We start from the raw sequence: 27,804 nt of genomic DNA on the forward strand, positions 1-27,804 counted from the left end.
GGCGCACGGCGGCGCCCGGAGGAGGAGGAGGAGGAGGAGGAGCCGGAGGCGGCCCGGGCCCGGGCATGGATGCGCTGTGGGGCGCCGCCCCGCGCCCCCCGCCGCCCGGCCTGGGCCCCTCCGAGAGCCCGGGCTCCGCCCCGAGCGCTCCCCGACGGCTGCGCCGGCCGCCGCTGCCCTGGGCGCGCTTCTCCGCCTGGCTCGAGTGCGTGTGCGTGGTGGCCTTCGACCTGGAGCTGGGCCAGGCCCTGGAGGTGAGGCCCGGGGGGCGGCCGTGGGGAGGCCCGGGGGGCGGCCGTGGGGAGGCCCGGGGGGCGGCCCTGGAGGGGAGGCCCGGGGGGCGGCCCTGGAGGTGAGGCCCGGGGGGCGGCCGTGGGGAGGCCCGGGGGCGGCCGTGGGGAGGCCCGGGGGCGGCCCTGGAGGTGAGGCCCGGGGAGCGGCCGTGGGGAGGCCCGGGGGGCGGCCGTGGGGGTGAGGCCCGGGGGGGGCCGGCCGGTGGGGAGGCCCGGGGGGGGCGGCCGTGGAGGTGAGGCCCGGGGGGGGAGGCCCGGGGGGGGCGGCCGTGGGGAGGCCCGGGGGGCGGCCCTGGAGGTGAGGCCCGGGGGGCGGCCGTGGGGAGGCCCGGGGGGCGGGGGGCCCTGGGGGTGAGGCCCGGGGGCGGCCCTGGAGGTGAGGCCCGGGGAGCGGCCGTGGGGAGGCCCGGGGGGCGGCCGTGGGGGTGAGGCCCGGGGGGCGGCCGTGGGGAGGCCCGGGGGGCGGCCCTGGGGGGTGAGGCCCGGGGGGCGGCCGTGGGGGAGGCCCGGGGGGCGGCCCTGGAGGCGGCCCTGGGGGTGAGGCCCGGGGGGCGGCCGGGGGGAGGCCCGGGGGCGGCCTGGGGGGAGGCCCGGGGGGAGGCCCGGGGGGGCGGCCCTGGAGGGGCGGCCCGGGGTGGGCGGGGGCTTGTGGCAGACCGTGGCCGGCGTTGACCTCGGCTCTCCCTGGAGCCCGGGCTGCTGGCCCTCAGCTGCTGGAACCCGCAGGCTCTGCGTGGCCCTGGCCCGAGGGCTCCGGAGCTTCTTGAACCTGCGTTTGTCTCAGAGACCACAAACTCCTGAATGGTCTTTCATTGGTTGAGACACTGTGTGGCTGAGAGTGCCTCATGGAAACTGCCACAAAAACTCCCAACCTGGGTTTTGGCACCCTAAAGCCCCGGCCCTGGAGTCAGGAGGACCTGAGTTCAAATGCGGCCTCAGACACTTAATAATGGCCTAGCTGTGGGGTCTTGGGCAAGCCACTTGACCCCATCGTCCTGCAAAAATCCTAAATATATATAAACAAAATGACAGAAAACATGGGCTAGACATTTAAAATTTTATTCTTTAAGATCTTACCACCATTAAGGAAACGACCCCCAACCTTTGGACCAGGAAACAGAGACTAGGGAAAGTCATCTATCTCATTTGTGGTCTAACCGTGAAAGTTGCACACTATCTCTGCCCGAAACTCGGGCTTAAAGGACTGTCCTCCTCCTCCTATCAGATCTCTTGTCTACTCCCAGCAGACCAAGCCTCCAAGCATTCTCATCACATCTTCCTGAGTCTGTAAAGACAGCTTAGATTCTTAATTTCTTACTTTCTGATATGTGAACACTGCTTATTCTCTAAAGAAATTCATCTTTTACCAGAATTATAGTTTTTGAGAAATTGTACTTTGACAGTTTGAGCGAGCAAAGGAAGACAGAGAGAAGTCCGAAATCATGTTTTTGGAGTACAGGTGTTAAGCCTGGAAAAGAGAAGACTTGGGGACCTGAACACTCAACTTCCATATGGGAAGGGTTACCGTGAGGAATGGCAAGTACACTTCATCCAACAAGCATCTATAGCGTTCCTACTGGAGCTAGCATTGTTCTAAGTGCTGGAACTTGTGTATCTCTGGAGGCAAAACCCAAAGGGGCAGAGAGGATAGAGACAAATTTCAAATGAAATGACTAAGACCTTTTAAGGGGGAAAAAAGATTCCCCTTCAACCTTCAGTCCAATCACCTATAATTTTCCCTCACATCTTCTATGTTCCAGCAAAATCAGACTGCCCTCCTGCCCTCTTGTTTTCCTTTGCTACTACCTCCCAGAAGCCCTCCCCTTTTGCCTGGTGAAAATCAATTCCCTTCTCCTACCCCCAGAGCACTTGTTCTGACTTGGTTTGTCCCAGGTCCCCTTCTGGGTCCTGTTCTACTTTTTATCCCATTTATTGTTATACTCACATTATCCCCCTCTATTGGATTGGCCAGATAGGGCCATTTTTCATTTTTGTATAACCAGTGAATGCTGAAGCACTTAATAATAAACATGTATCTGTTTGTCACATTGGCTTTTTTTTAATCATTTCATTTTTTGCCTATACCTTCCCTTTGTTTCCACCCACCCACCCCAGGTTTTTTGTGGACTCAATATCCAGTACTATCAGTCTGGCCTAGATAAGTAGAGATGAGCCCTTTACATCCTCAGGCAGCAGGGTATTGAAGGTTGGTCCCTTATGTGACTATTAAAAATCAAGGTCATAAAACTCTTGAGGTCTTGCTACTTCCCACAATTTCATTAAGCCCTATAACCACCCAAATATTTCCCCCTCATAATGTCTTTCTGTAACTTCCTTTCCCTAACCCCAAGAAATGTCCAATCTGTTATATGTCCTCAGCCCTCTGAGTCTCCCTCCAGTCTGCTGCCCTCTTCTGGGCTGCTTTATCTTTAGTATGACATCCTGTGATGCCAGTCACATATGGCCAACAAATCCATTCCAATTCTCCATATATTGACTCAGAATGTTTCTAGTTTAAAAGAAAATCAACCAGGAAAAGTCCCAAGGAGTCAAGACTAGAAGACTAGAAGACTAGAAGAAAGGGGCAGAAGAGACTTGGGGCCCCCTACCTGGGCCAAGCCTAGACTGCAGAGGACTTGGGGACCCAGCAGCAGCACAGGAGCAAGAGGAGCATGCACTCGCAAACACATTTACATTCACCCTCCACTCTCTGTGAGGTGCTACCTCCTGCATCCCAGAGTATGGTTACTGTTCAGTCAGTCCTCTCACTATCAGGGATGCTATTTGACCCCAACCCGGAAGCTGATAGAAAACCCTGAGGAGAGAAGTGGAGTGCCTGACCCTGAACTTGACTGAGTGTCACCAGCCCCCTGGGGTCAGTTGGAAAGTACATTCAGAATGAGCACATCTGCAGGCCTTCTTGTATGCAAAGCAGCCTCATTCTCCTCTCTGGTGAGTCTTCCCCCATTAAAAGGAGAGTGCCTTGACAGCAGGAACTGTCTGGCTTTTCTCTTTGGTCCCCAGCACTTAACCAGTGCTCAGTACTTGGTTTTACTCATTCAGAGATGAGGACTGGACAGAATTGGAGTATGTGCATCCCAACTGCTGCTTTGTCTGGGTGTCCTTGAACAGATGTCTCCCCTTTTCTGAGCTTCTGTCTCCCCTAGTGTAAAGTGAAGGGGATCGAGGTCCCTTCTGGGTCACAATTTATGATCTTAGGGTCAGTTTTCTGCTTGGTGACAGACAAGTCTGAAAAGCCCAAGCCCTGAACTCTTGACTGCCCTAAGCCTCTTAGGTTAGGGTTGGAGCCCTGGGTGACAGCAGGACCCACCCTGTTCCTTCATTGCTCCTCACCCTCTTTTACCCAGATTAATCAAAGATGAATGGATTTCCTATGTAACTCAGAGGGCTGACGTGTTCTCTGTCTCTAGACCTCGAAGAACTATACCCCACAAGTGGAAGGGGCTGCCCAGTTCACTTTCCTCTCCCTAGACTGCTTCTGGCAGAGAATCACCCCTGGTTTTTCTTTCTTTTCTTATACTACTTCTACCTTATCTCAGTGTTTTCGATTACCAAGCGTTTGTTTTCTCTCCTTCTCAAGTACTTTCCCAACTGGAATTATTAACAACAAACCTTATAAGAAATAGACTTCATGGGGTGGTTAGGTGGCGCAGTAGATAGAGGACCGGCCCTGGAGTCAGGAGTCCCTGAGTTCAAATCCGGCCTCAGACACTTAATAAGTAATTACCTAGTTGTGTGGCCTTGGGCAAGCCACTTAACCCCATTTACCTTGCTAGGAAAAAAAAACCCTAAAAAAAAGTTATCTTAAAAAAAGAAATAGACTTCATAAAGCAAAACAGTCACAAGTTTGCATGACCAGAAATATAAGTCTTATCCTACAGATTAGTCATTCAGCTTTGATAAGAGGTGGGCAGCAGATTTTGTCACTGGTCCTATGGAATCATAGTTGGTCTTTGCAAGTTTTTTTTTATCTTTATAATGTTGTTATTGTACTTTTCACCTCCCTCTTAATCAGTACATATAAATCTTCCCATGTTTCTCCAAAACCATCCCCTTTGTCTTTTCTTACAATACAATAATATTCCATCACAACAATATTTCACAGTCTGTTTAGCCATTCTCCAGGTGATGAACATAATTCCAAATTGCTTTTTTTGAATGAACTCATGCATGGAGTTCACAGCTCCACCAAGAATGTGTTGTTCAGGCGTGTCTGACTCTTCTTGACCATACTATCCATGGGTTTCCTTGGCAAAGATACTGGAGTAGTTTGCCACTTCCCTTCTCCAGTGGATTAAGGCAAATGAGTTAAGTCACTTGCCCAGGGTTACACAACTAGCAAGTGTCAGGGATCAGAATTGAACTTAGGTTTTCCTGATTCCAGGCCCAGAACTCTATCCATTTAGCCATCTAGCTACCCCAAGAAACAGTTAGTGTATCCATTTTCCAAGGTTATGAGAGCAAAGAATTGGAAACAAAGTAGATGTCCATTGTTTGGGAAGTGGCTCAACAAATTAGAATCTCAGAATGCTGTAAGAAATGTGAGTGATGAATATAGAGAAACATGGAAAGATCTGTATGAACTAATACAAAGTGAAGTAGGTAGAGCCAAAAAAATTCTCTTTAATGACTAGAACAATATAAGTAAAAAGAACGACATAGCAAAAAGCAAAAGTACATATAACCAAAAATTTTTTATTTTTTCTCAATTTTATGTAAGCAAAAATTTTTAACATTGTTATTTTTTAACTTTTAGTTTCACATTCTCTCCTTCCCTCCTTGGGAAGGCAGGCTCTTTGATAAAGGTTATACATATTCAGTTATACACTTCTTTCATATTATCCATGTTGCTAAAGAATTTGTAGGCTAAAAAAACTAAGAATAATAGGAAAAAAAGGTCTGCTTCAGCATTTCCATCGGTTCTTTCTTTGAAAGTAAATAGCATTTTTCATCCTAAATCCTTCAGAAATGTCTCGAATCATTGTTGCTGAAAATAGCTAAGTCATTCACAATGTATCTTCATACAATATTGCTGTCACTATGCAATAGCAGGACTAGACCCAGAATGATGAGAGATGAGAAAACACACCCCTAACCCACCCCTTGGTGGAGGGGAGGCTCCCAGGGGTTGTCCATGGCTCATGTTTTTAGACATTTTCAAAATTTTCATCAGTTGCCCTGATTTTTTTCCCTCCTTTGTTTTCTTTTTCTTTTTTTTTTATTGATCTTAAAAGTACCGTTTATTATATTGGATGCCTCTTTGGGAGGGAAAAGAGATACTGAGAATTGATCCTGTAAGAAACAGAAAACATCAATAACTATTTAAAAACAAATTAGAGATCCTGTCAGTATTGTGGAACCACATTAAAATGTAATTGGAAAATGTTCAACAAAATAAATGAAAATATAAGACAATTTATATAAATGTGAATTTGTGGTTTTCTGAAACAGTGCAGGGATCTGTTTCTGTTTGTGTTAGACACCACTGATGTAGACTATAATTTGATACTTCTTTAATGTATATTTAACATACTGAATATTTCCAGATGTGTCTAGATTCTTACACTGAGATATAATTCTAAATTGGACATTTTAAGATTGTATTCACCACCCTTGAATCAAATGCTGCTATAAAAGAGGCCTTGTTTGGAATCCTAAAAACAATATCACATTTATATGACAATTTAAGGTTTGAAAAATGCTTTGCATGCATCATCATTTTACCACAAATAAAGGGTAACCAAACCAAAAAGAGAGTTGGGGTGGGTTACATTTTAATTTAATATAGTACTTCCTTCAACCCCTAGCCTCATAACTAAATTAACTTCACAGTGGACATTGGTAGGGGCCCATACCAGGTGTGGGAGCTTCTTTATCCCATAACCCCCCAAGTCTCTCTTGATCAACTCCTTCATTCCCTCTTGGAGCTTCCTGATTTTCTTGCTGGTGAAAGCAAGAGTTCCAGTTGTCCATGTTGTCTCCCCCCACCCCCCCACCCCATCCCAGCTGCTCTCTTGGGGAGCACTCCTCATATGTGACAGAGGCCTTTCTCATTCTCTTTGGTCTTTAATTCTCATTTCTCTGCCCAGTCCTCATGTGCTGACTACTGCCTTTCCCAGCCACCAAGAGGCATGTGGCTGTGTAAGAGCTGCCCTTCCTCCTCTAGTCATGCTGCAGATGACTGCATGACATGCTACAGATAAGAAACCAGAGGCATGAGGGACTTGGATCAGAAATCTTCTCTGTTTTAGAAGTAGGATTGACATTTTTGCTTTGTCACAGCCTGGGGCTTCAGGATACCCCTCTTCACTCAAAGTACCTGTGACCATCCATTACTGGAAAATCTTCATTTTATCTTTTTTACTTTGTTTATCTCCAGAATTAGGGCTTTTTTCTTTAGCCACTATGAACTGCCTTGTGGACTCTGGGTATTATTTAGTATTCCCCCTTCCTGTGCCTCAGTTTCTTCCTCTCAGATATGGGGATGATTCTCCTCACCAGAGAGCACAATGGCTCATAACTGAGTCAGAATAACAGCACCAGGGCAGCCTTAAATGTCAGTGTGGGAGAATGGAGCCAATATGGCAGAGAGAAGCCAGGAACTTCCCTGAGTTCTGCCTAACTTAATACAGAAATAATGTTTATCAAACCTCTAAATGGATTCTGGAGTGACAGAACCCCAAAATTACTGAGTGGAGCATTTTCCAGATTACACTATCCTGGAAAGCTGGGTCTCCCTCAGGTGTAGGAGGAGATTGACCCAACATTGGCGGGGGGGGGGGGGGGGGGGGATGTAGTGGAATGGGGAGGAGAGGTGTCAGGAGTCTCTTAGTCATAGTGAAGATCACAAACCAAGGTCCCTAGGTTTTTAGTTCACCAGACCAACTGAGAGACCTCCAGACCCAGTATAGAACGCAAATTACCAGCTTTAGTACCCCAGTGCACCTGAAATGCCAGCATGCAGACATATAGTGAGCAGACCTCTGACCTCCCACCCAAGAAGTTTGGGACAATGCCCCCCTGAGGTCCAGGTGCACAGCTCAACCTTAAAAACTACAAATGAAGCTAAACATGAGTAAGAAACAGAAAAAAGCCCTAACCATAGAAAGCTACTATGGAGATAAGGAAGATCAAAACATCATCTCAGAAGACAACATTGGAAAACAGCTTCTATGAAAAGCCCCAGAGGTTTCAAGCCTAAAAAGTCCTCTTGGAAGAAATCAAAAAGAATGTTTAAAATCAAGGAGAAAAATTGGGAAAAGAAATGAGAGATATGCAAAAGAGGGTCAACATAATTGGAAAAGAAAACACAAAAATTGACAGAAGAAAACAACTCCTTTACACTTGGGTAATTGAAAAAGAAAACAATTCTCTAAAAATAAAATTGGATAAATGTAAAAAGAGAACGACGCCTTTACAAATTGAATTGGCCAAATATGACCAGAAAGGACAATGATCGATGTTGGAAGGGATATGGGAAATCTGGCACACTGATACATTATTTTGGGGTTTTTTTTTTTTTTAGATTTTTTGCAAGGCAAATGGGGTTAAGTGGCTTGCCTAAGGCCACACAGCTAGGTAATTATTAAGTGTCTGAGACTGGATTTGAACCCAGGTACTCCTGACTCCAAGGCCAGTGCTTTATCCACTACACCACCTAGCCACCCTTACACTAATACATTGTTGGTGGAGCTGTGAACTCATTCAACCTTTCTGGAGAGCAATTTGGAATTACAGCCAAAGGACAACAAAAATATGCATCACCTTTGATCCAGCAATACCACTACTGGGTCTATACCCTGAAGACATTATGAAAAAGGGTAAAAACATCACTTGTACAAAAATATTCATAGCAGTCCTGTTTGTGGTGGCAAATAATTGGAAATTGAGTGAATACCCTTCAATTGGTGAATGGCTTAGTAAACTGTGGTATGTGTGTGTGATGGAACACTACTGTTCTATTAGAAATCAGGAGGGATGGGAATTCAGGGAAGCCTGGAAGGATCTGCATGAACTGATGCTGAGTGAAATGAGCAGAACCAGAAGAACATTGTACACCCTAACAGCAGCATGGGGGTGATGATCAACCTTGATGGACTTGCTCATTCCATCAGTGTAACAATCACGCACAATTATGGGGTATCTGCAATGGAGAATACCATCTGGATCCAGAGAAAGAATTGTAGAGTTTGAATAAAGACTAAAGACTATTACCCTTAATTTTTAAAAAAAGTGTTATCTTCTTATGTGATTTTGCTATCTCTTATACTTCATTTTTCTTCCTTAAGGATATGATTTCTCTCTCATCACATTCAACTTAGATCAATGTATACCATGGAAACAATGTAGACTAACAGACTGCCTTTTGTGGGGGGGGGAAGTGAGTTTAGGGGAAAAATTATAAAATTCAAAAATAAATAAATTTTTTCAAAAAATTGAATTGACCAAATGGAAAAGGAGGTCCAAAAGCTAACTGAAAAAAATAATTCCTTGAAAATTTAGAATTGGACAAATGGAATCTAATGACTCATTTGCCTATCCTGGATTACCTGAAAGACATCATAAAAAAAAAAAAGCCTGGATTGCATTTTTTTTTTTTTGCAAGGCAAATGGGATTAAGTGGCTTGCCCAAGGCCACACAGCTAGGTCATTATTAAGTGTCTGAGATCAGATTTGAACCCAGGTACTCCTGACTCCAGGACCGGTGCTCTATCTACTGCGCCACCTAGCCACCCCCCTGGATTGCATCTTTCAAGAAATTATTAAGGAAAACTGTTCTGATATCTTACGATCCAGAAGATATAATAGTTAAGGGATCCCAAAATAAAAACTCCAAGGAATGTTGTAGACAAATTCCAGTATGAGGTCAAGGAGAAACTACTGCAGGCAGCCAGAAAGAAACAATTCAACTACCAAGAAGTTGCAGGCCGAATTTCAAAGAATTTAGCAGCTTCAATATTAAAGGATTGTGGGCCCTGGAATATGATATTCCAGAAGGCAAAGGAGCTTGGATTACAACCAAGAGTCAACTACTCTTTTAAACTGAGCAAACTGGGGAAAAGATGGACGTTCATTGAAACGGGCAAACTTTCAAACTTTGCTGATGAAATGACCAGAGCTGAAGAGAAAATTTGATCTTCAAATAAATCTTAAGAGATGCATAAAAAGTAAACAGGAAAAAAATGTTATACAATAACATTAAACTGTTTACAACTCTCCATAGGAAGATGATACTTGTAACTCTTGAACTGTCTCTTTTAGGAGTATACTTAGAGGGGTGGCTAGGTGGTGCAGTGGAGTCAGGAGGACCTGAGTTCAAATTCGGACTCAGACACTTAATAATTACCCAGCTGTGTGACCTTGGGCAAATCACTTAACCCCATTTCCCTTACAAAAAAAACCTAAAAAATAAAAAAAGTATACTTAGAGGTTTGATGTGATGATGTAAAAAATGAATTAAGATATGAAATAAAGGATTGTACTGGGAAAAGAAGAAAGGGGGGAACAGAATAAGGTAAATTACATCACATGAAGATCTATTACTGTTGAGGGAAAGTAGGGAGGAATGAGAATTGTTTGAATTTTACTCTCATCAGATTTGGCTCAAAGAAGGAATAATATATACATTCAGTTGAATTTAGAAATTTATTCTACCCTACAAAGAGGAGAAAGGGGGAAAGAAAAGGGAGAGGGGCTGATTGAAGGGAGGGCACGTTGAGGGAAGTGGTGATCAAAAGCAAAACACTGGTGAGGAGAAATAGGGTGGAAAAAAGAGAGAAAAGTACAAATAGCAAAGGTGGGGACAGGATGGAGGAAATAAGACTGAGTAATTATAACCATGAATGTGAATGGGCCAAATGCTCCCATAAAACAGAAGCAGATAGCAGAATGGATTAAAAACTAGAATCCTACAATAAGTTGTTTGCTAGAAACAATTTGAAGTAGAGCCAACTGAAATAAAACAAGAAGTAGCAATCCTGATCTCAGACAAATGTCAGTGTGGCAGCTTTGTTTCCCATGAGGATCTCGGGTTAATTCGGCTGTAATCTGGGGGACAGAGAAGGGATAGAATAGAGAAGCCTAGAAGATTGTTGAGAGTGCTATGTACAATCTCCCTTTCTCCTGTGAACACATCCCCTCCTTGCAGAGGTCCCAGGGAAGCACTGTAGTTTCCGTTAACATCCTGATTGCATTTCTGTTTGTTTTCTTCTGCAGCTGGTGTACCCTTATGACTCCAGATTGACAGAGAAGGAGGTAGGTCTCCTGCCCTCTTGACAGCACCCTTCAGACAGTGACATCTTGAAATTTCATTGTATTTTCCTGTCTGTTATAGAAAACCAGCATCTGCTACTTGTCTTTTCCTGACTCCTACTCAGGTAAGTGACTTTACTTTTCCTGGGATGACAGGATAATGAGGGAGGGCCCAGAGCATGTAAAAGGGAGGAGAGAGGGACCAAGGTGCCTGTGTCACAGTGTGTGGATGTCCCAGAGGAAGGGTCTGCCCTCCATAGGGCCTGGGCAATCACTGTGTGTGTGTTTTCTAAGATGACAGCACAGAGGACTCATCCTAAGGGGGCTTACCTCATTCCAGTGTTAGTCGTGATCCCAAGGAGGGTCTTGGTTCCCATGAATGAGAAACATAAAACTAGTTTTTGTTTTATATGTTTTCCATCCAACAGCTCTGGGAGGCAGATTAGGTATTCCTCCATAGCATATACATGTTCTGGCATGACCAGGATTGTGAAGGGCAGGACTCAGTGCTGCTTCCTTGACCTGCTCCTTGGTGGGCAGAGAGTGAGCCACCCCTGGATAGCTTTGAACTTCTGTCCCAAGCAAAGTCAGCCAGCCCTGGCCTCTGGCCTGGTCCCACACTAAGAACTGTGGCTCACAGTTCTTTTTTCAGGGAAGAGCCATCTTCTGGACTGGTCTCTGGGGTCCCCACCCTGCTGATTGTGGCTACCTTGGAAGCTTCAAGGACCCCGAAGAAAATCCTCTGATCTGTGTCCTTGTGGCTTAAACCTCCAGGCTTTTCCTGGAACCTCTCAGTCCTAAGTGATCATGTGATCCCTTGGGCCCCTTTCTTAAATTCCTTATCCAGATTCTTCACAAAAATACAAGCCAGTTCTGAAGGCCCAGGAGGGCAAGGGCTTGGGAGGTCAAGGTCTGGAGGATATCACTCATTTCCTAAACTTGAAACCAAGTTTGCCAAGGATTCCTCCCCAGGACACCTGGGAATTAGAGCAATCCATGAGCATCAGACTTCTAGGGCTTAGTAGTTGGCTAGAGCTGTCCTCAAACCAGTGGGCATTATTGCCAGATCATAGTGATGTTATGCCCTGGAGACTGAGGGCTAGATTCAGCACTAGGGCTTTGGCATGAGGCCACCCACATACTGTGGGTAACTGGGACAGGCCTTACTTCTTTTAGGCTGCCTTGGGGACACCCAGTTTAGCTTCCGTATGCGTCAGTCTGGAGGACAGAGGAACCCCGACTCTATGGATGACGATGATGGCTATAACAAAGGGGCTCCTGTCACTCTGCAGGTGAGTGAGCCATGTTCAACTGGGGCCCCTCCAAGGACCACAGAGAGGATATGTTAGAGGGCAAAAAGGTCCCCTGGAGATGGGATCTCTGCTGATCCCACTCTCACATGGACCAGTGGGCAGGGGTCCTTTCTGAGTGGCTAGAGCTGGCGGCCCTCAGCTAAACTGGTTTCGGAGCCTCACCCACAACCTATTAGTTGCCTTCCTGGCCACACATCAGCTTCTGCTCTACGCTAGGCCAAGTCCTTGAAGCAGGAAGGGACATTTTGTGGTCAGACTGTAGCACTGAGCCTTCTCTCAGTAGGCCAGAGGTTGTCCCCATTCTACTCTTTCTTCTGCCCTGCCTGCCTCACAGCTGGGGAGAGCTATGTGGACTGACTCTTTAACTCTGGGACCCCAGAGCAACTGCTTCCAGGCTCTGGGGATGTGTCTCCCCTGGCCCTGACCAAGGGGTTCACCTCAGTGAAGATACAGTTCCTGTTCCCTTCCTCTCCTCCCCCCACAGTCACCCTTGCTTGATCTGTTAACAAGAGGGCAAATTCCCAGTCTCCTTTGTTCCAATCATTCAGCAAGAACTTCATCTTTGGGGGTATGAGGCCTATGGAAGGCAGGAGGTGAAGAAGGTGAAGAAACCAGGTGGTACCTGCCTTTCTGCAGCTTCCCACTCAGTAGGGCCAGATTAGGCATCCTACCTAAGCCTGGCATGCTGCTCCACTAGAGCCAGAGCTATATGTTAGGACTCTTGGGAGGTACTCCTGCACCTCTTTCTTTGGTGTTCTTCTCAAGCCTGTCCACACATTGCTGTGGGGAAGAAATGGGGAGACACTTTAACCACATTCCTCATCTCCAGTCCTTTCCTTGTTGGGAGAGGGTGTAACAGCCTTGGGGCGGTGGGTGGCAAGAGAATGACTCTGGCCTAGCATTTCTGTCTAATGACTGCCTGTCTTTGCCAGAGAGAGGCTGCCCACTTGTTTGGTTACGTGTACTTCAGGCAGGTGAAGGACAGTGCTGTGAAGAGAGGCTACTTTCAGAAGGTAAGAACACGTGTCCAGGGGGAGTCCTTGAGTGTCAACTCTAGCTCCCTCTTTGTCTCAGGGGCACCTTAGAACAGAAACAGAGCCAGGTGGAGCTCCCTTTCAACTCCTTGCCCTTCAAGTGTGAGGACAGATCCAGTCAGGGGCATTTGAGGAGCCTGCCAAATCTTGCTTTGGGGTCCTCTGAAATCATGCTTGGGAAGTTACAGTGGGTTATGGTAGTGGGGCCGTTAGGGTGCAGGCAGCAGGGCAGACCACCAGCCCCAGTCAGGGGTCAAGATGATATATGTATAAGGAAGAGATGCCCTGTATGCTAGATCCCTAGGCTCTTCCTTGGTGGTGTCCTGCCTGGCACAGTGTAAGCATTAAACAAGGTCCGGGCCTTCTCTTAGTGAGTGAACTGAGATGAGTGAACCCTGAGATGCTGGGAGAGGCTCCTCTTCCCAGTGCCCCAGATGTTGGCGAAAGCTCCCTTTCAACTCCTTGCCCTTCAAGTGTGAGGACAGATCCAGTCAGGGGCATTTGAGGAGCCTGCCAAATCTTGCTTTGGGGTCCTCTGAAATCATGCTTGGGAAGTTACAGTGGGTTATGGTAGTGGGGCCGTTAGGGTGCAGGCAGCAGGGCAGACCACCAGCCCCAGGTCATATTCTTTTTTTTTTTCATGAAAAAATACATAGAATTTATTGGTGTCAGAAAAACTTTATAAAGTCTCAGAATCCTATTATAAATTTGAGTTATTTTTTTTTAAGGAAATGGGGTTAAGTGGCTTGCCCAAGGCCACATGGCTAGGTAATTATTAAGTGTCTGAGATCGGATTTGAACCCAGGTCCTCCTGACTCCAAGGCTGGTGCTCTATTCACTGCACCACCTAGCCACCCCCAGGTCATATTCTTCCAGTCATTTCCATCTCCTTTTTCTTTCCATGATTGTCCCACATGAGGACTGTGGCGTTAGCAGCTTCTACAGTTTCAGACATGGCCCTCCCACCAGGATGAGGCTTCAAATAGGCCTGACCCAGAATGTCGGCCTGCAGAATGGCCCCATCCATACACAGCAGTCACTGAATCATAAACTTGAAGACCTGAGAAGTCACTACTCTAGACCTTCATGTTACAGAGGAGGGAAACTGAAGCTTGGCCTACATATATGAAATAATATGCCCACAGTCACCCAGCTTCTAAGTATCTGAAGTGGCCTTGAGCCAAGGTCTTTGACTTTCAATCTGGCACTCTGTCCATTGGTCTGCGCTGCTCCTCTAGGACAGGATGATGCAAGTGCTATCAAATGTAGGGCAGTATGGTAGCCTGTAGTTTGGGGCTCAATTACTAAGAGAGGGAAAGAACACCAGTGATGTCAAACAGAAAACATCCCTGAAGGAGTCCCTATGCCTGCTCACCTTCCTCCCCATGGATCCCTTTCAGTCACTGGTGCTGGTGTCCCGCCTGCCTTATGTGAATTTGTTCCAGTCACTGCTGAATCTCATTGCGCCAGAGTACTTTGAGAAACTGGTCCCATGCTTGGAAGCAGGTGAGCCCCCAAATAGTGGCCTGAGCAGGTCTTGCCCCCAGTCAGGGGTCAAGATGATATATGTATAAGGAAGAGATGCCCTGGATGCTAGATCCCTAGGCTCTTCCTTGGTGGTGTCCTGCCTGGCACAGTGTAAGCATTAAACAAGGTCCGGGCCTTCTCTTAGTGAGTGAACTTTCCTCCTGTGCCCAGGCAGGAGGTGAAGAAGGTGAAGAAACCAGGTAGTACCTGCTAGTCAGGAGACAATTAAAACTGCCACCCACAGAGTCCTACATTCTTATGTCCCAGGCTCCAGATGCCCACCACTGGCATGGGTGGTGCTCATGTCTCAGAGATTATTCTTTGATTGGAGGGCAAGGGAGAGCGAACCTGGTTGCTTAGACCTACTTCTAACTCCTCCTTAACATATGTTGGCAGTATGCAACGAGATTGACCAGTGGCCTCGCCCTGTGCCAGGACAGACTCTGAATCTGCCTGTGATGGGAGTCGTTATGCAGGTAATGAGAAGCTGTGCATGAGCCAGCACTGTGGATGATCAGGATAAGGCCATCATAGCATGCCTAACCTCAGGAAGGAAGGAGACTGACCCTCATGCTCCCCTTGTGGAACAGAGGGAAGGACCATTGGCCTGTTTAAGTAGTCAAAGGCCTAGTTGGTTGAGGAAATCCTCAAGTAGAGTTTAGGGAAGGAGCAGGGGTATCAAACCAAAACACAAGGGAATCTCTGCAAGCCCAGTGCTGGCTTAGAATGTTCACATGTTCACATTCCAAGGTTCTAGGGATTCTTTAGTTTGTGAACTTTTTTTTAAGTGACTTGCCCAAGGCCACACAGCTAGGTAATGTATCTGAGGCTGGATTTGAACTCAGTACTCCTGACTCCAGGGTCAGTGCTCTATCCACTGTGCCACTTAGCCGCCCCTGAACCCTTTCTCAATTGCATTTTAATCTGATTTGGGTAATGCCTCTGGCGCAGCGTGAGGTCTGTAGGGGAGGACCCCAGGGACTCCACATCATTGTCTATTTGGGTATTTATCAGATTGGTAAATGATACTAAACAGTGTTAATATGACCAAAGATTTTCAAAGTACTTTCACATTTGATCTTCACAACAGTCTAGCCCCCTGTCACCACTTAGGAAATTGGGGCCCAGAAAAGTTGGGCTTTGCCCATGGTCTAGTAAGTGTCAGAGACAAGATCGAAACCTGGACTTCTCTTTATTCCAAGCCCACTGATAATAATAACTAGCATTGATATGATACTTCAAAGTTTACAAAACCCTTTACAAGCATTTTTCCCCCCACAACATCCCAGGGAGATGGGTGCTGTTGCTCTTGCCATTTTACAGAAGGGGAAACTGAGGCAAAATTTGAATGATGTCAGTATTTAAGACCACAGTAATGATCCATAGTTGGGAAGGGACTCTAAGACCCTACAGATTAGGTTCCAAAAAGGTCTTTATCAGATTGGAATGGCAAAGTTAATGGGAGTCTTGAGGTAACTACATTTAGATGCAAAAAATAAACTCCACAAGTCCGGGGCCAGTGGACTCTGGTCCTAAAAGTTCCTGTGAACAATCGTGGGAGGTTTAGGGAATACAAGGTCATTGTGGGTCAATGGGATGACACAAAAGACTGGCCTCGGATCAGGTCCTGCATCCGACAGCAGTGTCTGTGACCTAGACATATCATCCTCAGATTGAGCCAGGAAACTCAGACTCGCCAGGAACAAGCATAGGGCCTGGCAAAAGTGCTGGCCTGTTGGCGCACATCTGCATTGACCAAGGGTGTTTCCTCATTGGGAAAGAGTTTTTTTTGTCAGTGCAAGGAAAGATCCTGTCCAGACTAGGCAGAGGAGAGTAGGAGAGCTAAGGAGGTTCATAGAGATCTAGTGGACAAAAGGCTAACAGTTGTTCACTGAGTTAGTTACCCCCTTCCAGGGGTCTGAACCAAGACTGAGTGACCCCTTGAAGGATGACCTCTAGTGACCCCTCCCACACAAGACTTGTGTTCACATCTGAACTGGCTGCATGAGCCATCCTTTCCCTCCATGAGGCAGGACCAGGCTTGAAGCAGTGAGCATTCTGCCACCTCACTGAGGTGGTCCCAGTGGCAGAGAGCCCAGTGAGGGCCAGCACACAAAACTGCTGTAACCCTGACACTGACCCTTCCAGGTACGGATTCCATCCCGTGTAGACAAGCTAGAGTCGAGCCCTGTAAAGCAGGGGAACCAGGAGGTAAGAAGCCCCTAATGGGCAAATGTCCTCTCCCCTTGGTCCCATCTCCAGAGCCATGTCTCTCATGTGTGTGTGTGTGCGCGTGCGCGCGCGCGCGCACTTACACAAAGAGTACCCCCAGTTTCTTCCAGTTGTATGGTGAACCTTGATCTCAATTCTTCAGGCCCCATCTGCATGCTACCCAGAGTGGCCTTCCCTACTCTGTGCCCCTTGGCCAAGGATTGCCCCCTCTTTCTGCCTGGAGCATTTGCTGCCTGGACTCTGGAGAATAGGATAAGGAGGGGGAGAGGGGCTGATATCCTAGCCTAGACTGTCTGGTTCTCACTGGAGCTGATGACAGTCCTGGGGACTAAAACCAACTCTCACAGCTTTTTTTCTTCCATCCAGAACCTGCTCCCTGCCCCATTAGTTCTCTCCAGTGTTAATGAACTGGATCTTTTCAGGTAAGAGTTCTGAAAAACAATCATCCGTGTAAGCATTGATTAAACTTGTGCTCATTTGCATGGTGCCTGCTGTGTATGGGATGGGGTGGGGAGTAGAGAGGACTAGGATTTCAGCCCTTTTCCTAAAGTAGCTCACAGCCTAATGATGGAGGGACCTAGCAAACCGCCAGAGCTTTGCAGAGGCTCAGAATATGGAGTTAGGGAAACACAGAACACTTTAGGGGGAAGGTAGCTTTGGATGTGGTCCTGGACAGGCAGGTGTAACCCAGTAGGCAGGAGTGTGAAGAGATCACTTTCTGGATGATGAAAAAGCCATGAACAAGACATGGCAGTGGGAAAGCCCAAGGTATGCCAGGGTGGCGAGGCAAGTCATCATGGTGAGTTTGGCACCACAACAGTTGGGAGGATGGGCTAAATCACAAGGGACTAGGAGGGCTGAGCTAAGCCGTGTAATCTGTATTCCTATGGTTAGAATGAAGCCATGGGAAACGTTTAAGCAAAGCAGTCATCGATGCAAGCCAGACTCTGGACAGATTAGTCTTAGAGAAATGAATTAGGTGAGTTAGGGAAAGGATCAGTTATCCAGGGAAGAAGGAAAGAGTGGCCAAAGTGTGACACCCATAGGACTGGGGAGGAAAGGATGCAGCCTAGGCAGCAGACTGGTCAGATGGAGGGGTGTGAGGACTAGGAAATGTCCCCAAAGACTGGAGGGTTTAGCTTGGTGACTCAGGAGGGACCTGGTTTGAGAGGGAAGGTAACAAGTTCCATTGTAGACCTATGAGTAGAGGAAAAGTGGGAGGTGGGATGCTCAGACAAGCTGGAGCATTCCCTCTCCCTCTCCAGCAGGGAATGATGAGAAAGCTGAACTGCTTTTCCACCCCTCAACTGTCTTCCAAAGAGGAGGGTCTCTGCAGTGAGAAGGGTGAACATAATTTGTAGGGCACAGACATTCTAAGTAAGAAGATGGTCTGGCCATGACGTGCCCTGAGTTCATATCCCCAGATCTGTGACATACATCTGGGGTCATTGGGGTCCTTGCTGAGTGGCTGTTGGTGACCTCTGAAAGATCTGGATGGTACTGGCCAAGGACAAACCTGCCAACCCTATCTCAATTCATGAACTTGACCTCCCTTTCCAAAATAAATGCTAGCATCTATTTTATCTTTAAAGGGGGAGACCATCTGGCTCCATCAAGATAGGCTCTATTGGCCTTTGATAAGAGGCCAAGGCAACTTAGAGGAGAGATGTAGTGGCTACTCAAGAGCTTTTTTTTCCCAACTTGACTTGTGTTGGAGATGGAAAGACCAGAATTCATCAAGAGAATAGCCAGACCCCTCCCAAAGCAGTGATAAAGGGGTTCATGTCACCCAGGAGGGGGTTCTTGGGTGGCCCAGAGGAACCTACCTTGAACCATCCAGCCCTTTTCCTTGAGTGGAGGTGAAGACCCAAATGAGTCTTGAGCCAGAAGAGATGTCAAGCTTGGTGGATAGCAGAGCCTAGGACCAACACCATGAGCCAGATCCAGTGAGATGAGGCTCCTTGGGCTCAGAACTGCACCTGCACAGGTAAAATCTGGGGGAAAGATCAGGGGATCAGAGTGACCTTAAAGCTTATACTGATAAACCACTGGTCCTGAGATAGCCCCAGGGGAGCCAGTACTCCAGAGAAGGGGCTTGCCTTCAAAGGGACTGAGGTGGAACTCTGGTGTGTTCCAACCACTCCATTCAGGAAAGACTTGGACAGGCGGCAGTGTGTCCAAGATAGTGAGAGAACTGGAGAAGATGCTATTTGGGGATTACATACCCAGAGACCAGAAGCTTGACTTGCCTCAGTGGTGCAGAAGAGGCTACTTTGAAGAGATTCTCCCAACATGCACTCCTGCCAACATCAGAATTTGATGTCACCACAAACTGAAAAGAGACCTTGGTCCCCCTCAAGCATCCAGACTTGTGATCTGCCAAATGGAGGTGGGCTTTATTTAGACTGACAAAAAGTGCATCACCTTGTTCCTGGGCACATGACCAATCCAACCACTCTCTGCTCTCAGCAGGGCCCTCCTCTGCCTGAGACCACTCCATTGGAATCTGCACTTAGAGGCTAATCCTGGTTTCACCCCCACTTACACAAGGGGGAAGCAATATTTCCAGATACTTTTTGTTGGTATGCATAGCACCAGGGAAGACCCAGGCCAGGGCTGGCTCTCCACACCTGCTCAAAGGGTTGGGTCACTGCATCTGCTTCCAGCATGTGCTTCCTGGGACTCCCTTCTGGACCAAGACCTTGCCATTCCACCATCAAAGCCACAGAGATGTTGTGAGGACATCCTCTTGAAGGTCTCTATGCAGCCCCTTTCTCTCCTGGGTGTCTCCATCCATCAGCTTTTCTGTTTCTTGTTTCCCTCTTTTTAAAAAAAAATTATGGTAATAGGGTTAAGTGACTTGCCCAAGGTCACACAGGCAATTAGTAAGTGTCTGAGGCCGGATTTGAACTCAGGTACTCCTGACTCCAGGGCCAGTGCTCTATCCACTGCACCACCTAGCTGCCCCCTACCTGTTTCCCCTTTTGAGATTCCTATCAAAGTAGTGAACCATTCATCCTTCGAATATGAAGTTAAAGAGGGAGGAGCGGCATCCAGGACCAGAGACTGTTGGAGGCAACTTGGAGGAGTCTGAGAAATTCACTGAGATTTGCAGTACCCCCTCTTCCCGTGGTTTGTTGTCTGCACAAGGATACTTTGAAGGGATTGATTGGAAGAGGTGCAGATGTCCACTGGAGCTTAGAAGAAACATTCCCACCATTAGTGATTCAGAAGTTCAATGGCTACTTCAGGGAGGGACTCCTAGTCTGGTAGGCTCACTGGTCTCTCCAACTCGGAGACTCTCTGTGAACAAGAGAGGACTCCAAGGGGATGGTAGCTACCTGCAAGTTTTGGAGAAGAGGACGCCACTTTATGGTTTGTCCCCAGGGCCAGAATAGGATTGGAGGAGGAGGAGTGGAGGGAGATGAAAGCAAGGTAGATTTAATCTAGATGTCAGGGAAAGAAAGCTTCCCACAATGAGAAAAGAAAAAAATTTTGAAAAAGTGAAAATGGAGTGCTTTGGTCTGCATTCAAACTCCACATTTCTTTCTCTGAATAAGGATGGCATTTTCCATCCCAAGTCTTTTGGAATTCTCTGGGCTCACTGAACTGCAAAAAAGGAGCTAAGTCTCTCATAGCTGATCATCGCACAATGTTACTGTCACTGTGTTTTCCTGGTTCTCTTCGCTTCCCTCAGCATCAGTTCTTGCAAATCTTTCCAGGCTTTTCTGCAATCCACCTGCTCATGATTTCTCACAGAACAATTCTCCATTACATTCATATGCTACCATTTGTTCAGCCATTTCCCAATTAATGGGCAGATCTCCTTTTCCAATTCTTTGCCACCAGAAAAAGAACTGAGTAAAGCACTTTGAAATTGTAGAATGGAGGCAACTAGGTCGCATAGTGGATAGACCACTGGCCCTGGAGTCAGGAGTACCTGAATTCAAATCCAGCCTCAGACACTTAATAATTACCTAGCTGTGTGGCCTTGGGCAAGCCACTTAACCCTGCTGCCTTGCCAAAAAAAAAAGAATTACCTAGCTGTGTGATCTTGGGCAAGTCACTTAACTCCATTGCCTTAAATAAATAGAAACAAGTATGTCTGAAAAATACTGTAGAATGGGCGCTGCTGTGGCCTCTACCATGGGAGGAGATGGCGCCCTTAGGGAAGCTATTCATTTAGTGATCAGATGTAAGATGAGGAGGCCAAAGGAGGATCCAATGAGAAGACGTAAGAAAATATGCCTTTCTCCTTTGGATGGAGAAGAGGAGGGCCAGGTGCTCTGGGTAGAGTGTGTTTTCTGTGCTCTTCAAAGCAATCACAGTGTCAATGACTTTGAACTTTTTAAAAAGATCTTTGGTACAAAGGAAGGCTTTAATTGGAGCATATGAAAGCAGAGTCTTCTATTTGAAACTAGCTGTGATGTAAAAACAACAGATGCCATTGGAGAGTAGAGTTTCCTGAAGGTGACGTTGATGAATGGTATCAGAGAGGCTGAAGACAGCAAGACTTCCTTGGACTTAGCAATGAGGAGGTCATGAGTGACCTTGGAAAGAGCTGCACAAGAGGTTTGGGGGGGAAGGCCACCCGGGGGGCTCAGGAACAGCTCCACCTTGGATTGGGGCTGGGCCACGAAGAATGCTATGAATTGCAGAGAAAGAGAGGAGGGGCAGTAATCTTTCCTGGGAGTGCCTATTAGTTGTGCTTATTATCTCCTTGTTCCAAGAAAAGTTTCCTGGGAAATTCCTAAATCCCAGGTGGCCTGCCCTGGACAGTACAACTGAGGAAAGAAGATCACTGTGTGGGGTGGGGGGTGGGGGTGCAGAGGTCATCCGTGGACCTGTCTCCTGGCTTTGGGGGTTAGCTAACGAGAATCTAGGCTCCACCGGTTCAGATGGTGATGCTGTCTCCTCTCCTGCTCCTGGTAAAGGCCTCAGTGCCTGCAGTTCTGGTTCTCTTTACAGAGGAGATAGTTCTCTCTCTCCATTTCACGATTAGACATGCCAGGGCTTTCCCTACCACAGTCCAGGCTGTAGAGGTCAAGGAGGCTTGGCTGCTGGTCCCTGAGTTTCTTCCTGATGCTACTCTCTAAACTCTACCCACATTTAGGTTTGGGAGGAAATAATTACAATGAAAATAGTTGTCATGTTAAGAACTCCTGAAATCAAGAGTGTCATCCTGTAGGTGAGCGAGGTTAGATGGCAGTGCCCATCACTTGTGCTGTCTCCTGGCCCAGGGAGCAGCTTTGTGGTACTATGACAGGAGGATGATGGGATTTTGGATTCCCCAGACCTTGTGAGTCCATTGTCCCAAGTTAGAGAAAAAGAAGAGCACACACGCTTAAGCTGAAGCTCGGGGAAGCATGTTGGAGGCAGACCCACTTGGTGGAGTATAGCTGGAGGCTGCGGGGTCAAGCTGCTGCTTCCTGGCTGTTGATCCCTCTCTGCTTCTGTTGCTGACAGGTGTTTCCAACCTGTGCTGATTCACATCCAACTGCTGTGGGAGCTGATGCTCCTGGGGGAGCCCCTTGTTGTCATGGCACCATCCCCAACCATCTCATCAGAGATGGTACTGGCCCTGACCAGGTAGGTGATGCCCTGAGATCAGGCTTTGTGGGCCTGGCCAGTCTTCTCCCCCACTCCTCAAATGTGAGAGCCTCCATCCATTCTTCTCTCTGTTCTGGGGGGCACAGGGGCTGTGCAGGGAGCTCCCTCTTTTCCCTCGTGAGCGTCAGTGTCCTTATCTCTAAATGGAGTGTAATTCCAGTACCTACCCAGTATCATAGAGAGGGTCAAATGAAACGAAATGGGGAAAGCCCTTTGGAAATGGCCTGTGTACTGTCACTGTCACCATCCTTGTGGTTGGGAGAGCGACCATACAGAGATATGCTGGTAGCCGAGAGGAGCTGCAGAGCCGCCTTCTCAGCGGCCAGGCCTACCCACTCCGCCACGTGGGGCCCTGCTCTCCTGACCTCTACAGTGGCTGCCTGGATTGGGAGGTTCCTATCAGCTCCAAACGTGGCCACAGAAACCCTGAGGACGGCAGACATTGGCTTCCCCAAGTCCTGGGGCCTCCAGGGCCCATCACCCTGACTGATGACTGACAGGGCCTTCTCACTACAGCTGTTTGGCACCTCTCAAGTTCTGCTGTGACTACCGACCGTACTTCACCATCCATGACAGCGAGTTCAAGGAGTACACTACCCGGACCCAGGCCCCGTGAGTACCCCAACTCCTGCCCTGCCGCCCCTTGGCCCCAGGGAGTCACTGGGGAATGGGGTGAGGCAGTCGCAGACTGAAGCTGTCCTCCCTCTTCTCTTTCTCTAGACCAAATGTTATCCTGGGAGTCACAAATCCTTTCTTTATCAAAACACTTCAGCATTGGCCACACATCCTCCGGATTGGGGAGCTCAAAATGTCTGGTAAGGCAGCCCCTGCCAGGCCCCAGGCCTCCAGCTCTGTGAAGAGAGGGAATGAGAAAGCAAGAGTTCAGGCAGATTACTCAGGAAGGAGGTGAGGGCTGGAGGACTGGCCTAACTCTGGGGCCAGGGGATGGAGGCTTCCCCTGGTCTTCCTCTCCATGGGGCTTGAGGCAACCAAGAGAATCTGAAGGCTAATGAGGCCAGGATTCTCCCATCACATCTGCCCCCATGACCAGGGAGAGAGGCCTCTTAAACTGAGGAGCCATGGGACTGGAGCACATCCCCCCTCCCTGACCAGCTGCCAGGTTGGACCCTCCCTGGCAGCCCTGGCACAACAGACCTGTGTTTTTCAGGGGACCTTCCCAAGCAAGTCAAGATGAAGAAACTCACCAAGTTGAAGACCCTGGACACCAAACCAGGTGAGGAGGAACTCCTGGTGGAGGCCACTAGGGGACAAGACCAGCCCAGGTGAGGCCCAGGAAGCATTGACCAGGCTTTTCCTTTCCCCAGGGCTCTACACCTCCTACAAAACCTACCTGCACAAGGATAAAACACTCATTAAGAAGCTGTTGAAGGTGAGTGTCCCCCTGTACCCCAAGCAGCCTTAACTCTTGACTGAGAGCTGACAGCAGTGTCCTGCCACTCTCCTCTAGGGCATCCAGAAGAAACGTCCTTCTGAGGTGCAGAGTGCCCTGGTCCAGCGGCATCTCCTGGAACTTACCCAGAGTTTTATCATCCCCCTGGTGAGGACCCCTAGCCACAGTGCCCTTTGGGGCTCAGGAGCTGGGCTACCTGGGCTGGGTGTGGTTCAGCCCCTGGTGTTCTGCCTAGGATGGGGCTGGGAAGGGTGAGACTTGGAGAGCCCAGGCAGCAAGCACTGTTTAAGCACTCAGTGTTTGCCAGGAATTGGACAAAGCTTGGGGGCTACAAAGCCACCCCTGTGCTCAGGGAGCTCCCCTTGTCATGGAAAAGACCACCCATCAGAGTAAATGGAGGGAGTGAGAGAGGTGGGCCCCTGGTCCTTGGCCTGCCTGTGACCAGGGCTTTTCTTCTCCTCAGGAGCACTACATGGCCAGCCTGATGCCCCTGCAGCGTGCCATCACACCCTGGAAGGTGAGTCAGAGCCAGCCAGAGAACCCAGGCCTTGGGCTGCCCCAGTCTTGTCCTCTCCAGCTCAGCCTTCTTGGCTGCCCAAACCCTGCAAGGAGGCCCCTGGGCCTGGCCTTCACAGCTCTTCTCTGCTGCAGACACCCCCCCAGATCCGCCCCTTCCGCCAAGATGATTTCCTGAAGACCCTGGAACATGCTGGCCCCCAGCTTACCTGTGTCCTCAAGGGTGACTGGCTCGGCCTGTACAGGTAGTGAAGCAGCAAGACTATGGGGCAGGGGAGGCTCAGGGAAGGGGCAGAGGGGAGGGCAGCACCATCCCCTGCATGGCCCATGGACAGAATCAGAGGTGGTAGTGGGGTGACACTTAGAAGGGGACCGGTTGCAGGTCCTGGAAGAAGGTTCTAAAAGTGGCCCTCTCCATGACTGTGTCGGGCCCCTTCCTTCAAGGCTCCCAAAAGGCCTGTGGGTGGGGAGCTCTGTGGAGGTCACTATTTCCATTTTGCCGATGAGGAAACAGAGGTAGGCAGGGGATAGATTGTCCTGCTCCACTGGTAAATGACAGTGTCAGGGTCTGAGTCTGGGCCTCCCTGCCCCTGCATGTGGCATCCTCTCCACTGAGGGAGTGCCTCCTAGCAGGCTTTGAGCAAGGCCGCTTCTTGTACTCTTCATGAAGAGTCCATGAAGCAAGCCCTTCTCACTCTGACTTTATGACTACCCTGGACCCTGGTGCTGGGAGCTAAGGCCTTCTGGCCTATGTGAATAATGGGAAGGTGATTCCTTCTGGTTCTTGGAGGTGTTCTTAGGCTGCCCATGGGGTCTCCAGGGCCTGACCCCAAGTGGCCATCTTCCTTTGGGCAGACGGTTTTTCAAGTCTCCCAACTTTGATGGCTGGTACCGTCAGCGGCACAGGGAAATGACCCAGAAACTGGAGGCTCTGCATCTGGAGGTGATCTGCGAGGCGGTGAGTGGAAATGGAATGGGATGGAGGGGACCCAGACCCCAGAGAGGGAATGCTGTGGATCCGGATTGTGATGTGCTCCAAGTCAGGTCCCCTGCTGGGAAGGCCTCAGGGCCTTTGGAGAAAGTGGGGCTTGAAGAGGGGGACTCTGAAATGGGAAATGGAGGGAAGGAGACGGCATCTCAAGCATGGGAGGTGAGAGGAGGAAGGCTGGCCAATGGGACGAGTCACAGAGAATGCAGAGAATCACAGAGAATGTCTGCTGCAAGGATTGTTGGGACCAGATGTGGAGGGCTAAGAAATGCAAACCAGGCCTGACCCTAGAAGCAATAGGGAGCTAGGACGGTGGAGGAGGGAGCGAGTGGAAGTGTCCTTTAGTCAGAGGAAACAAGTAGGAGGCTGTGGGTATAGATGAGCAGATGAGAGAGACCATCGTGGCAGTAGCAATGCCCAGCATTGGGGTTGATGGGGTACAGGGGGCCAGGGCATGGGAGGAGTACAGGTGCTGCTGAGGCCAGAGCGCCATGAAACATGTACTCAGGGGTCTCTCATGCTCTCCATGTGGGCCCACAGATCTGGCTTAGGGACCAGACCTGAAGAGTCTCCCTGGAAAGAATCCTTAGCCGGGGGGGGAACCCCAGCTTCAGGGGAAGGGACTGGCATGGTGAGAATGAGGCCTAACCCAAGAAGGGACCATGTGAAGGCTACCAGGTGTTTCTCCTGGAGTGCGGTGGGGGGGGGGGGGGGCAGAAGCCTCTCTTCAGAGGGATTGATCTTGTTCTCCTTGGTCCAGGGGACAAATGAGGAAGAAGCAGTGGGTTTAGATGGGATGTCAGAAAATGAATGGGCCACTGGATGGGGCAAGGTTCAGGCCAGGGGCTGTGGGCAACAAATGGAGGGGTGAGACCCAGGCCTGGGCCAGAGACTGGCACAACCCTCCCCTCTTCTCTCTGCAGAACATCTTGACTTGGATGAAAGACAAGTCTGAAGTGGAGATCGTTGATATGATCCTGAAGCTTCGAGAAAAGCTTGTGAGGGAGCTCCTTCTTTCCTTCTTCCTTCCCCGTTCCTTTCTTCCTTTCTCCTTTTCTTTCTCCTTCCTTCCTCTCTCCCTTTTTTTACCCTTCCTCCTTCCCTCTTTCTTCCCTCCTTCCCCCTTCCTTCCTTTCTCCCCTGTCATCCTCCTTTCCCCCTCCCTTTCTTCCTCTTTCCTTCCCTCCTCCTTTCCTTCCTCCCTCCCCCTTCCTTTCTTTCTCCCTTTCTTCCTCCTCCATCCTTCCTTCCCTCCTTCTCCCTCCATCTTTTTCTTCCCTCCTCTTTCCCTCCTCCCTTCATTTCCTACCTTTCTTTACTCCTTCCTTCTCTCCTCTTTCCTTTTTTCTTCCCCTTTCCCTTGCTTTCTTCCTCTTCTTCCTTTCCTCCTCTCTCAGTTTTCTCCATCCCTTCTCTTTCCCCCTCTTCCCTTCCACCTATCAGGTGTGTAGCCCTGAGGGGGAGGGGGCAATACCAGAGCAGGCCCTCCCTCCCTCCTCTGGCCACCTCAGGTAGTCCTCCACTGTGCTGAGGTCTGTGGTGTCCCCTGTGTCCTCAGCAGCCAGCCCTTTGCTCAGCTCCCTCCCTATTTTGGGAGGCCTGGGGCCTAGGGCTCAGTGGGGAGACAAAGCTGGATTTTTTCTACCCCCTCCGAAATCCCTTCCCTTCCCCCAGATTCAGGCTCAGGCTCACCGGCTCCCGGTGAAGGAGGAGACGCTGCAGCAGGTGACTCTGTATATCGACACTGTCATTGGTTCCCTACCAGAGGACCTGCAGTCTGTCCTTCGACACCCCTGATATCATCCTGCTCTTCTGGCTTCCAGAGACCCCCGTTGGGGAGAAAAGGAGGGCAAGAGGTTGTCCAGGCCTGCCGAGCCTTCTTGGCCCCAGCCAGTAGGAAGGCCCTGGCCTCTCTGAGCTCTGGGCTGGGAGAGGAGAGAGAGAGGCCCAGGAGGCTGGGCTGGGCAGGAGGGAAATGAGTGCTGACAGTTCTCCCATGCAGCTGGGCTGGGGAGTAGGAACCTGGGCCTCCAGCCCCTTCTTTCCCTTTCCCTCATCACAACTGTCTCAGGCCCCTGGAGAAGGAGGTGGCCCATGTACATGTATGTCTTCCAGGAGCCTCCAGGAGAGGCTGTGCTGACCCTACCTCGTTTAGGGCAGGGCACCTAACTGTTGCCAGCGTGGCGCCTTCATCTGCACCGCTCCCTGCCCTTTCCCTGGGGCTCTGCTTCGGCTCCCAGAGGAGACTCCTGCTGGAGCCACAGGGAAGGGCAGGGGCCTGGTGCTGGCCAAGCCTTTGACTTTCCTCATCCTGTTTGAGAGCAGGGAGCTTCAGCCAAGCACAAACCGACCCCATTGCCCATTCCCCTTTGACCGCAGCCCTGCCACTAACCCCCTCTTGCCAAGGGCCAGGCCCAGCAGGGGCACAGCAAAAGCAGCTGGCTCTGCTTTTCCATCTCACCAGAGAGCCCGGGCCCAGCCTCCAGCTGGCTCCTGGAGTCTTCCTGTGGGCCTTGGTAACTGAAGCATCAATCTGTCTACTAGTAAAGGAGATTGTTTTAAACGGTGAACTGTGCCCTCTCTGGCTGGGCAACGATGGGGGAGGCTG

The 27,804-nt window shown here is 49.2% G+C and overlaps 1 protein-coding gene across 3 annotated transcripts; it reads left to right on the forward strand.

Moving 5' to 3' along the window:
- On the forward strand, positions 1-27,759 carry DENND6B (DENN domain containing 6B). 3 transcript variants are annotated; one of them, XM_074227186.1, is made up of 20 exons: positions 2-254; positions 10,530-10,568; positions 10,648-10,690; positions 11,742-11,857; positions 12,811-12,891; positions 14,313-14,418; positions 14,836-14,915; positions 16,588-16,650; positions 17,038-17,093; positions 22,138-22,260; positions 22,798-22,893; positions 23,002-23,096; positions 23,450-23,515; positions 23,607-23,671; positions 23,750-23,839; positions 24,156-24,209; positions 24,344-24,453; positions 25,064-25,166; positions 26,120-26,194; positions 26,871-27,759. In XM_074227186.1, the coding sequence occupies exons 1-20, from the start codon at positions 66-68 to the stop codon at positions 26,991-26,993; spliced, it is 1,773 nt and encodes a 590-aa protein (XP_074083287.1). In that variant the 5' UTR covers positions 2-65; the 3' UTR covers positions 26,994-27,759. The 3 variants fall into 3 exon arrangements, 2 of the variants coding, with proteins under 2 accessions (XP_074083286.1, XP_074083287.1); XR_012476343.1 differs by having other exon boundaries at positions 1-254; positions 25,064-26,194; positions 26,871-26,894; XM_074227185.1 differs by having other exon boundaries at positions 1-254; positions 26,120-26,960.
- The last annotated feature ends 45 nt before the right edge of the window (positions 27,760-27,804 follow it).

Source organism: Macrotis lagotis, chromosome 2 (assembly GCF_037893015.1).
Source record: "Macrotis lagotis isolate mMagLag1 chromosome 2, bilby.v1.9.chrom.fasta, whole genome shotgun sequence".
Lineage (NCBI taxonomy): Eukaryota > Metazoa > Chordata > Mammalia > Peramelemorphia > Peramelidae > Macrotis > Macrotis lagotis.